The sequence below is a fragment of the Ranitomeya variabilis genome, chromosome 2, assembly GCF_051348905.1.
Source record: "Ranitomeya variabilis isolate aRanVar5 chromosome 2, aRanVar5.hap1, whole genome shotgun sequence".
In the NCBI taxonomy this organism is placed as follows: domain Eukaryota; kingdom Metazoa; phylum Chordata; class Amphibia; order Anura; family Dendrobatidae; genus Ranitomeya; species Ranitomeya variabilis.
The window spans coordinates 480,969,920-480,983,242 of NC_135233.1; the positions used below are offsets into that span (position 1 = coordinate 480,969,920).

Consider the following 13,323-nt stretch of genomic DNA (forward strand, 5'->3'; position numbering starts at 1 on the left):
CACAAGTAAATTATAAATTGGAGAATGCTAGAATTTACATCAAGGTTTCACTATCCAAATCAATTTAAAAAAATACATAATGTATTATTTTTTCAGATTGACCCCTCTAAGTACTATGAAGCTTGTGTCACAGATTCTTGTGCTTGTGATTCTGGTGGAGACTGTGAATGTTTCTGTACAGCGGTGGCAGCTTACGCCCAGGCGTGTGGAGAATTTGGAATCTGTGTTAGCTGGAGATCCCCCAATATCTGTCGTGAGTAGTATAATTATACACAACGTCATGTTCTAATTCGCTACTTTTCACGGTCGTCATTTTCCATAGAATTTATTAGCATTTATATGTAAATATTTATTTATGTCTTCATCTATATGTAAACCAAGATTTTTGCTTTGTTCTCTAGCTCTTTTCTGCGATTATTACAACCCTGAAGGAGAGTGTGAGTGGCACTACAAACCTTGTGGAGCTCCATGCATGAAGACCTGTAGGAACCCAACTGGGAGATGTGTGCATGATCTATCTGGTTTAGAAGGTATGAGAACATCTCACATTTCAACTATAATCTTATAATATTATTATGTCCAGCATTATCACATGATGAAGATGGTGTCTACCTGATCTCCATTTTTGGAAATCTAACACCACTTTTATTTTCTCGTAACTGATTAGGATGTTACCCAAGTTGTCCGGCAGAGAAACCATTCTTCGATGAGGAAGACATGGAGTGTGTGGCTCAGTGTGGCTGCTATGATGATGAAGAAAATCACTACAAAGTTGGACAAGATGTACCTACCACTGAGAACTGTAAGACCTGGTAAGTGATCCGGCTGACAGTTTATAAAAAGGAATATATTACTATGGAGATATATTGTATAGGAACTTATACATAATTTATACCTTACTTCTTCTAAAGTATCTCTACCTACTCATATGCTTAAAAAAATCCTGATTTTTTCTATCTACAGCAAATGCAGTATGTCAGGACTCGTAGAATGCAAGTATCAGAAAGAAGGTAAATGTTCATTTCTGTATAAGAATATACAAATAACTATGTAAATTTATGTCAGACACAGAATATTCCCCAAAAATATAAATATATATATAATTGTTGTTTACAGCAATATCTGGTTGACTATGTTGAGACACTGGGTAAACACTGTTGTCCTTATATCTGACTTACGCCCAAAAAAATGATATATATATATTATTTCACATTTACATTTTTTCACATAAAGCACATTTTTTGTATCTGAAAAGGTCCACATTATTTAATCTGTTATTTTCTTAATATATCCTTATAGTGACTAGAGTTGATTTTCTGGTACATAGTTCACAATCCTATCATAACGTTCTGTCTGCAGCCATCACTTAACCCAATACTGAGACAGTATTCAGTAAGCTCAGTTTCTCCCCCTAGTGGTGACTTCAGGCAGAGAGAATCTTGTGAATGAACTCTCAGCATTTGGGGCTCTGTTTCAGGAAACACCTACACTCTATGGATAGAATCATGTGGTAATCTTAGCTTACTTGATATAAAGATACATTTAGTTATAATTATTGAATCACATCCTGTATATGTCATTGTTTTTTTTTATAGGTTCGTTTATTCATTCATTTCCTGGAGTTTATATGGTGCTGCAAATTTTGCTATATTTTATATTTTTTTTATTTATAAATATTATTGATTACCAATTCTATTCACATTCTGTTTTTACAGCATGCCATTGTGAATACCATGGTAAAACATATCACTACAATGATGTTATTTACAACACCACTGATGGCCTTGGAGGCTGTATGAGCGCGATTTGCAGGGAAAATGGAACCATTTACAGGGATATTCATGATAACTGCCATGTTACTACAACAACCCCCTTTACATTTTCGTCAACGCACTCCTCTACCCCTACTACAGGTACAGTACTAGATCCTGAGAGAATGTATTAGAGTTTGAATCTCCTTTAAATATCCACATTTTTTAATGAACACTGACGTTCAATGAAACTGATTAATTATGCCAAATCATATAGGAATATATCAATCTTTATGCATAATAAACTGGTCTCACAAAGCCAGTGACGGGCATAGCAAACAGACTGCAGGTTTGTTTGTTTTACTTATGGGACAGAGTTGAAAGTAATAGAAGTGAAATCATTTTTACTCAAGTTTTCTTGGAAATAATATATTTGTATTACAATAGTGTAGATCTATCTATCTCTTTCTACTTGCTTTTGATTTGATTTTTATATTAACCTACACATTTTCAAGTGTAATTTATGCCTTTTTGTCTATAGGGACAACAGCCGTGAGTACAATATGTGTTAAAGAGGTCTGCAAATGGTCAGAGTGGATTGATGCCAGTTACCCTAAAGATGGAGAAAAGAATGGAGATTTTGACACCTATGATAATATAAAAAAGAAGGGAATTTCTATATGTAGTCATCCACAAGACATTCAGTGCAGAGCTGAGAGGTTCCCTGACACACCATTAGCACAACTTGAACAAGTTGTTCAGTGCAATGTGTCATTTGGACTAATTTGTCGGAATGATCAACAGCTACCTCCTATCTGCTATAATTATGAAATAAGAGTTATGTGTTGCAACTTTGAAAAGTGTAATACAACACATCCTACAACTCCCACAATTGCAACTACCACGGAAACACCTTCAACCACACAGCCAACTACCACAAAAGTGATAACACATCCTACAACAACACCATCTACAACCATAGCGACAACTTCCTCTCCAACAACTCCTGAAAAAACCACAACGCCAGAAACTACAACACCAAAAACTACAACACCACAACCAACTTCTTCTAATGTAGTGTTTTGTCAACCAAAATGCAGATGGACAAGCTGGATTGACATTAATATTCCTACATCTGGCATTGATGGAGGAGAAAAAGAAACCCTTGAAGACATAATAGCTAAAGATAAAAATATATGTAGAAATCCAAAATATATTGAATGCAGAGCTGAAGATTACCCTGGCATTAGTATTGACAATATTGGGCAGAAGGTTCAATGTGACATCACTGTAGGGTTAGTGTGCAACAATAAAGATCAAATTGGAGAAGATAAACAATGTTATAACTACCAGATAAAGGTCTTTTGCTGTGATGACTACAGTCATTGTAGCACAACGACTCCACAAACAACTACTACTAGACCACCTACTACCATTACTACTGCTACAACTACTCAAGTGCCACCAACTACAACAGAAACCACAACTACTACAACCACCACCACACCTATTACAACAACACCAACTACTACCACTACTACTACAACTACTCCAGTGCCTTCAACTACAACCACTACCATTCCTACTACTACAACACCAACTACTACTACTACTACTACTACTACTCCAGTGCCACCAACTACAACAGAAACCACAACTACAACCACTACTACACCTACTACTACAACTACTCCAGTGCCTTCAACTACAACCACTACCATTCCTACTACTACAACACCAACTACTACTACTACTACTACTCCAGTGCCACCAACTACAACAGAAACCACAACTACAACCACTACTACACCTACTACTACAACTACTCCAGTGCCAACAACTACAAAAGAAACCACAACTACCACCACCACCATCACCACACCTACTACTTCAACACCAACTACTACCACTACTACTTCTACAACTCCATCAACAGGTTGTCAAGCACAATGCAAGTGGACAAAGTGGATTGATGTTGGTACTCCTACCTCTGGATTTGATGGAGGAGATAAAGAAATCTTTGAGAACATAATGGCTAAAGGAAAGCAAATCTGTAAACATCCAAAAAATATTGAATGCAGAGCTGAAGATTTCTCAGAAATCAGTATTGATAATGTTGGACAGATAGTTCATTGCGATGCCAATGTTGGATTGGTGTGCAACAATAAAGAACAAACTGGAGAAGTTAAGCAATGCTATAATTACCAAATAAAGGTCTTATGTTGTGATGACTATAGTCATTGCAGCACAACTCCTCCTCTAACAACACCTACAACCACTTCAACAACAATCACCACCCTCACACCTACAACAACTCCAACTACCACCACTACTACAACTACTCCAGTGCCAACAACTACAACAGAAACTACAACTTCAACCACCACCACACCTACAACAACTCCAACTACTACCACTACCACAACTACTCCAGTGCCACCAACTACAACAGAAACAACAACTACCACCACCACCACCACCACATCTACTACTACAACAACCCCAACTACTACTACTACTACAACTACTCCAGTGCCAACAACTACACCAGAAACTACAACTACAACTACCACCACACCAACTACTACAACAACCCCAACTACTCCAGTGCCTCCAACTACAACAGAAACCACAACTACCACCACAACCACCATACCTACTACTTCAACACCAACTACTACCACCACTCCTCCTACAACTTCATCAACAGGTTGCCAAGCACAATGCAAGTGGACAAAGTGGATTGATGTTGGTACTCCTACCTCTGGAATTGATGGAGGAGATAAAGAAATCTTTGAGAACATAATGGCTAAAGGAAAACAAATCTGTAATCATCCAAAAAATATTGAATGCAGAGCTGAAGATTTCTCAGAAATAAGTATTGATAATGTTGGACAGATAGTTCATTGTGATGCCAATGTTGGTTTGGTGTGCAACAATAAAGAACAAACTGGAAAAGTTAAGCAATGCTATAACTACCAGATAAAGGTCTTATGTTGCGATGACTACAGTCATTGCAGCACAACTCCCCCTCTAACAACAACACCTACAACCACTTCAACAACAATCACCACCACCACCCCTACAACAACTCCAACTACTACCACTACTACAACTACTACAGTGCCACCAACTACAACAGAAACTACAACTACAACCACCACCACACCAACTATTACAAAAACCCCAACTACTCCAGTGCCTCCAACTACAACAGAAACTACAACTACCACCACCACCAAACCTACTACTTCAACACCAACTACTACCACAACTACTCCTACAACAACTTCATCAACAGGTTGTCAGGCACAATGCAAGTGGACAAAGTGGATTGATGTTGGTACTCCTACTTCTGGACTTGATGGAGGAGATAAAGAAATCTTTGAGAACATAATCGCTAGAGGAAAACACATTTGTAAACATCCCAAAAATATTGAATGCAGAGCTGAAGATTTCTCAGAAATAAGTATTGATAATGTTGGACAGATAGTTCATTGTGATGCCAATGTTGGTTTGGTGTGCAACGATAAAGAACAAACTGGAAAAGTTAAGCAATGCTATAACTACCAGATAAAGGTCTTATGTTGTGATGACTACAGTCATTGCAGCACAACTCCTCCTCTAACAACAACACCTACAACCACTTCAACAACAACCACCACCACCACACCTACAACAACTCCAACTACTACCACTACTACAACTACTACAGTGCCACCAACTACAACAGAAACTACAACTACAACCACCACTACACCAACTACTACAACAACCCCAACTACTCCAGTGCCTCCAACTACAACAGAAACCACAACTACCACCACCACCACTAAACCTACTACTTCAACACCAACTACTACCACTACTCCTACAACTCCATCAACAGGTTGTCAGCCACAATGCAAGTGGACACAGTGGATTGATGTTGGTACTCCTACTTCTGGACTTGATGGAGGAGATAAAGAAATCTTTGAGAACATAATGGCTAAAGGAAAACACATTTGTAAACATCCCTCAAATATTGAATGCAGAGCTGAAGATTTCTCAGAAATAAGTATTGATAATGTTGGACAGATAGTTCATTGTGATGCCAATGTTGGTTTGGTGTGCAACAATAAAGAACAAACTGGAAAAGTTAAGCAATGCTATAACTACCAGATAAAGGTCTTATGTTGCGATGACTACAGTCATTGCAGCACAACTTCTCCTCTAACAACAACACCTACAACCACTTCAACAACAACCACCACAACCACACCTACAACAACTCCAACTACTACCACTACTACAACTACTACAGTGCCACCAACTACAACAGAAACTACAACTACAACCACCACTACACCAACTACTACAACAACCCCAACTACTCCAGTGCCTCCAACTACAACAGAAACCACAACTACCACCACCACCACCAAACCTACTACTTCAACACCAACTACTACCACTACTCCTACAACTCCATCAACAGGTTGTCAGCCACAATGCAAGTGGACACAGTGGATTGATGTTGGTACTCCTACTTCTGGACTTGATGGAGGAGATAAAGAAATCTTTGAGAACATAATGGCTAGAGGAAAACACATTTGTAAACATCCCTCAAATATTGAATGCAGAGCTGAAGATTTCTCAGAAATAAGTATTGATAATGTTGGACAGATAGTTCATTGTGATGCCAATGTTGGTTTGGTGTGCAACAATAAAGAACAAACTGGAAAAGTTAAGCAATGCTATAACTACCAGATAAAGGTCTTATGTTGTGATGACTACAGTCATTGCAGCACAACTTCTCCTCTAACAACAACACCTACAACCACTTCAACAACACCCACCACCACAACCACACCTACAACAACTCCAACTACTACCACTACTACAACCACTACAGTGCCACCAACTACAACAGAAACTACAACTACAACCACCACTACACCAACTACTACAACAACCCCAACTACTCCAGTGCCTCCAACTACAACAGAAACCACAACTACCACCACCACCACCAAACCTACTACTTCAACACCAACTACTACCACTACTCCTACAACTCCATCAACAGGTTGTCAGCCACAATGCAAGTGGACACAGTGGATTGATGTTGGTACCCCTACTTCTGGACTTGATGGAGGAGATAAAGAAATCTTTGAGAACATAATGGCTAGAGGAAAACACATTTGTAAACATCCCAAAAATATTGAATGCAGAGCTGAAGATTTCTCAGATATAAGTATTGATAATGTTGGACAGATAGTTCATTGTGATGCCAATGTTGGTTTGGTGTGCAACAATAAAGAACAAACTGGAAAAGTTAAGCAATGCTATAACTACCAGATAAAGGTCTTATGTTGCGATGACTACAGTCATTGCAGCACAACTTCTCCTCTAACAACAACACCTACAACCACTTCAACAACAACCACCACCACCACACCTACAACAACTCCAACTACTACCACTACAACTACTACAGTGCCACCAACTACAACAGAAACTACAACTACAACCACCACTACACCAACTACTACAACAACCCCAACTACTCCAGTGCCTCCAACTACAACAGAAACCACAACTACCACCACCACCAAACCTACTACTTCAGCACCAACTACTACCACTGCTCCTCCTACAACTCCATCAACAGGTTGTCAGCCACAATGCAAGTGGACACAGTGGATTGATGTTGGTACTCCTACTTCTGGACTTGACGGAGGTGATAAAGAAATCTTTGAGAACATAATGGCTAGAGGAAAACACATCTGTAAACATCCCAAAAATATTGAATGCAGAGCTGAAGATTTCTCAGAAATCAGTATTGATAATGTTGGACAGATAGTTCATTGTGATGCCAATGTTGGTTTGGTGTGCAATAATAAAGAACAAACTGGAAAAGTTAAGCAATGCTATAATTACCAGATAAAGGTCTTATGTTGTGATGACTATAGTCATTGCAGCACAACTCCTCCTCTAACAACAACACCTACAACCACTTCAACAACAACCAATACCCCCACCACACCTACAACAACTCCAACTACAACAGAAACTATGACCACTACCACACCGACTACTACAACAAGACCCACTACTACTACAACTACTCCAGTGCCAACAACTACAACAGAAACCACAACTATAACCACCACAAAGGAAACAACTACAACAAAACCTCCAAGAACAACTGAGACTACACCAACACAGACTACAAAATGCTTCTGCCGTGTTGAAAGCAAACACTTTTTACCAGGTAAGTTTAATGTTTTTTTATTGCCTTGATTGGTTCAACATATTGATTATTATGTTCTTAACACTTAGTTCCATCTCTTATTATTAATTTTTAGGTGAAATCATCTATAACAAGACTGACGCAGAAGGTTGCTACTTCTATGCAAAGTGTAATAACGAGTGTGAAGCTGAAAGATACAAAGGACCTTGTATAGTTACAACCACTGTTAAATCTACCACAACCACTGTACTTACAACAACATCCTCAAGTACTTCATCAACTACACCTAAAAAAACAACTACCACAACAACAATTGTTACAACACAGGAAGAAGGTTGCCCACCTAAGAAGGTAACAATGTTAACATAACTAATATCAGCTGTTTTATATGAACTGGCCTAATTTTAGACAACTTCAAGAGTCCTTTACATTTTGGGGGGTATAATTACTGACATCAATTTGTATTAATTTCACCTAATTGGATGAAATGGAATTATTCTAATTTTTCTGTTTCATTGAATTCTACATTATCTAGACTAAAGAAACATGGATGATTAATAACTGTACAAAGGCCACATGCCACGGAAACAATGTTGTTACCCTCGAGCCAGTGACTTGTCCAGAAGAAAAGCCACTGTCCTGTGCTAATGGATTCCCTCCTGTGAAAAAGATGAGCGCAAATGGATGCTGTTCACATTATGAATGTGAATGTGAGTTTTACAAAATGCTCATTTTCTATGCAAGTAATAATAATGATAAGTAAAATTCATAAGAGGCTGTTTACACTAGCAATCTAGGCTCTTTGAAGGGAAGAATAATTGCAATGTTAGATCTTCTTTCAAATCAATTTTCCAAATAACCTAACATCAAAATAACTAAAGAGTCAATTAAAGCCTCAAAAAACCTCATTACTCCCTGGTGAGAGAAGTTTAAGGCAAATTAGTATTAATGAGGTGGAGCATCCAAAGCCATTTAGAGATTACATTCTGTTTTTCTCTAAATAAAGATCTGAGATGTTTTTATTAGACATAAATGTTTAATGATCTAAATCTGATTTCATTCTTTTTAACTTCCAATAGGTGTGTGTAGCGGATGGGGTGACCCTCATTACATCACCTTTGATGGCACCTATTACACTTTCCTGGACAATTGTACATATGTTCTTGTGCAGCAGATTACTCCCAAATATGACAACTTCCGGGTCCTTGTTGACAACTACTTCTGTGATGCTGAAGATGGTTTGTCCTGTCCACAATCTATCTTGATTTACTATAAATCTATTGAAATTGTATTGACACGTATGATGTACGAAGGAAGAATGAGAAACAGGGTAAGAAAACAAGTCGAAAGTCCTGATTCAAACTTTTCTACTACACCAATTAACAATGCCAACTTCCAAAATCTCCAAGTCCATATGGCCTTTGAATTACTGTTTGTACTATAAGCTATATTGGTTTCATATTCTCTGATGATGACCATTTTGTCTATTTTGCTTCATTGTGACTGCACTGACTGTTATCTATTTGCCTCTTAACAATTTCCACCTACTGTTTACAGATTAGATGGAATAACGACTGGGTAACTCCAGGGTTCACCAAGGATGGCATTACTGTATCTAGTACTGGCATTAACATGAATGTGGAGATCCCAGAAATAGATGCATTCATCTCATTCAGTGGAATGATATTTGTTATTAAATTGCCATTCAGTAAATTTGGCTACAATACTGAAGGACAGTGTGGTACGTGATATTCCAGATATTTTTTTAAATTTTTTTTTAGCTTTAGCTATATATATCCAAAAAAACAGCAGACATGAACATTAACAAATATTTCACATTGTATTCCAACTTAGGTACTTGCTCGAACAACAGCACCGAAGACTGCAGATTGCCAGATGGTAAGATAGTGAAAGATTGCTCCAAGATGGCTAACCACTGGAAGGTCAATGTAACAGGCCAGCCATACTGTCATTCACCTCCACCAACTTCACCACCGCTTCACCCTACTCCAGCTCCAACATGCCCACCATCAGAAATTTGTGATATCATCTTAAGCGAGTAAGTTGGAATATAATTGTTCAATACATTTCATGTCATACTGTACAATGTATGATAAAAATAATGCTCTTTTTGTGTTTCTTTAAAATTTTCGGGTAGGTATGAAAAACTCAATTTTTTTTCATAAATGTCAATATTCTTGTCCACAGGTTGAGCCTGGTATTACAACTTAAAGAATAAACATAATTTTAATTTTTATTTCATAAATCAAGAGTACCCAGAAATCTAACCATTCTTGTCATATGAGAATTTTGTTTATTTCACCTCATGGGACTGATCTTTCACTTTTAGTTCTTGGGTAATTTCTGTATTCAGTAAAGACACAACTTCATATTACCGAGATAGGAGATGACAGTTGCTGCCCATAAAAGTTTATAGAGAGAGAGGAGCTAAAGGCAGAAATAGAAATTCTGCTGCAAGTTCTCCTGACAGTTGCACTTTAATCAAAATTACTAAGCTGCAATGCTAGTGCACATAATGGCTTATACTGTGGGGGGAAATCAGTATTTTATCCCTTGCTGATTTTGAAAGTTTGCCCACTGACAAAGACATGAACAGTCTATCATTTTATGGGTAGGATAATTTTAGCATTGAGAGATAGAATATCAAAAATGAAATCCAGAAAATCACATTGTATAAATTATATAAATGTATTTGCATTTTGCAGTGAGAAATAAGTATTTGATTCCTCTGGCAAACAAGACTAAATGATGGCAAAACCCTTGTTGGCTAGCACAGCAGTCTGATGTTTTTTGCAGCTGATGATGAGGGTTGCGCCCATGTCAGGAGGAATTTTGGTCCACTCCTCCTTGCAGATCTCTAAATCATTAAAATTTGGGGCTGTCGCTTGGCAACTCGGAGCTGCAACTCCCTCCATACGTTTTCTATGGGATTAAGGTCTGGAGACTGATTAGTTAGGCCACTCCATGGCCTTAATGTGCTTCTTTTTGAGCCACTCCTTCGTTGCCTTGACCGTATGTTTTGGGTCATTGTCTTGCTGGAAGACCCAGCCATGACCCATTTTTAATGTCCTGGCGGAGCTAAGGAAATTAGCACTCAGGATTTTATGGTACATGGCTCCATCCATACTCCCATTGATGCGGTGAAGTAGTCCTGTGCCCTTAGCAGAGAACACGCCCAAAATATAATTGTTCCACCTCAATGCATGACACTTTGGACAGTGTTCTTTGGGTCATAGGCAGCATTTCTCCTCCTCCAAACACGGCGAGTTGAGTTAATGCCAAAGAGCAAAATTTTTGTCTCATCTGACCACAGCCCCTTCTCCCAATCACTCACAGAATCATCCAGGTGTACAATGGCAAACTTCAGACGGGCCTGCACATGTGCCTGCTTGAGAAGGGAGGCTTTGTGGGTACTGGAGGATTTTAAACCTTTACAGAGTAATGTGTTACCAATGGTTTTCTTTGTGACTGTGGTCCCAGCTGCACTGAGATCATTAACAAGTTCCCCCTGTGTAGTTTTAGGCTGATAATTTCACTTTCCTCATTATCAAGGATACCCCATGAGGTGAGATTTTGCATGGTGCCCCAGATTGATGTCGATTGTGTATTTCTTTCATTTTTTTTTACTCTTGTACCAACAGTTGTCAATGGGCAAATGTACAAAATCAGCAAGGGAGCAAATAATTATTTCCCACACTGTATACTATAATACATTTGGTTAAACTGAAGGTGGGGGTGAGTTGATAGCGGATTGGCTGATGTGCTGTCCTGGACAGACGATGGCGGAGCTCAGCTTGGGGCAGACTTCAGTGGTAGATATAGACGCAGATGGGGTGTTCAAGTACGTACTCATCCCGGTCAATATGACAGAAGGGTTGGACTTGTACAAGGACATCATGGCTGGGCAGATCACACTGATATCTATGACATGACAGCTTCATAGATCGGGAAAGGTTAGTCTATGACAACAGGAAAATCCACATTTATAGCTACTCACTGAATTTTGGTGGTGCCAAGCATGCATCAACCATGGAATAAATAAAATTGAAATATCCAGACTATGAAGTGACCTGGTCAGATGAAGGATACTAAATACAGGAGCACACAGTGACTTGTCACTGATCACACATGTACTGAGGAGCGGTTTCTACCACCCTTGCTCACAAGGGGGCAATACTGTATTAAATAACCAGCCAGAAGGATAAATTAATTGTCCCCAGGGGACTGTGACCAGATTCGGTGTGAGGATCACTTGTGCCAGTGTATTGGGTGGTGGTGTCATTTATCAGAAAATACGTCACACCAAGCTTGTACTTTTCTTTTATTGCTTCACTGCCTGCAGCCGACACAAGGTTGTAACCACCCCTCATACCAGTAATGACTGTCGTCTTGTGTGTATTGCATAGAGTCCCTTGTTCCTGGTACAAAATTTTTTCTATTACTGAATCATATTTAAATCATTACTATAATACTGGCATCTAGTAATATACATATAATAACATATGTATTTCCTTCTAATTTTAAAGGGTATTTGCTGATTGTCACAAATTTATTAATCCAAAACACTTTCATGAAGCCTGTGCCTTTGATTCCTGTCGTATGCGCAATAACTCTGAGCAAACAGCGTGTTCCAGTTTGGAAGTTTATGCCTCTTTGTGCATTGACACTGGAATTTGTGTGAACTGGAGAAACAAGACTAAAGGACATTGTCGTAAGTGTTTTTAATTTTTTTTTAAATTTTATATGATTTTCAACCACAGGGGAAGATCTATAAAAATAATCAGTTTAAAAGAAAACATTTTTAGTCTTTGCCACACCAATGAGATTGTACTTTTATTTGTTTTTCCATTATTATGGTGTCTTATCAACTGAATTGGTTTTGCACTTCAATTTCATAAGTTTTACTTTGCACTGGTATATACTGTATCCCCATCATTGTGTCTTTGCTACTTATAATACTTATAGCATTTTATATAATTGGTAATGTCAGTTGTTGTACGTTGTAAAGATTATAATCTAATTTGCTCTTTTTTTTCTGAAATGTAGCATACAGTTGCCCTGCTGGAAAGGTGTACAACCCTTGTGGACCAATGCATGTCAAGACCTGTGACAACAAGTAAGAATGCTTTAAATAAAAATCTCCATATGTTATTTCTGCAAATATGAAATGAAAACTGATTCATTTGATCTGTAAATTAGTTAAGATTTTAGAGATTGACTCATCACTTACCATATTCTGAGTACATATGTCAGTCATTGAGGGCAATCCACTGGTTGAAAACCTCCCTCTATTAAAGAGACGGTCCAGGCCTTTAA

The 13,323-nt window shown here is 38.2% G+C and overlaps 1 protein-coding gene across 1 annotated transcript in view; it reads left to right on the forward strand.

Annotated features, from left to right (window-relative positions):
• Positions 1-13,323, forward strand: part of LOC143803849 (mucin-5AC-like) — a 47,620-nt gene that overhangs the window by 15,854 nt on the left and 18,443 nt on the right. The window contains exons 26-41 of the mRNA XM_077281613.1: positions 97-253; positions 402-530; positions 668-812; positions 964-1,010; positions 1,716-1,913; positions 2,293-3,023; positions 3,173-3,715; positions 3,989-4,461; positions 4,607-8,007; positions 8,102-8,337; positions 8,522-8,696; positions 9,066-9,316; positions 9,544-9,727; positions 9,841-10,045; positions 12,534-12,718; positions 13,054-13,123. Coding sequence (XP_077137728.1) covers positions 97-253; positions 402-530; positions 668-812; positions 964-1,010; positions 1,716-1,913; positions 2,293-3,023; positions 3,173-3,715; positions 3,989-4,461; positions 4,607-8,007; positions 8,102-8,337; positions 8,522-8,696; positions 9,066-9,316; positions 9,544-9,727; positions 9,841-10,045; positions 12,534-12,718; positions 13,054-13,123 — 7,130 coding nt within the window. The remainder of the gene's footprint in view (positions 1-96; positions 254-401; positions 531-667; positions 813-963; positions 1,011-1,715; positions 1,914-2,292; positions 3,024-3,172; positions 3,716-3,988; positions 4,462-4,606; positions 8,008-8,101; positions 8,338-8,521; positions 8,697-9,065; positions 9,317-9,543; positions 9,728-9,840; positions 10,046-12,533; positions 12,719-13,053; positions 13,124-13,323) is intronic.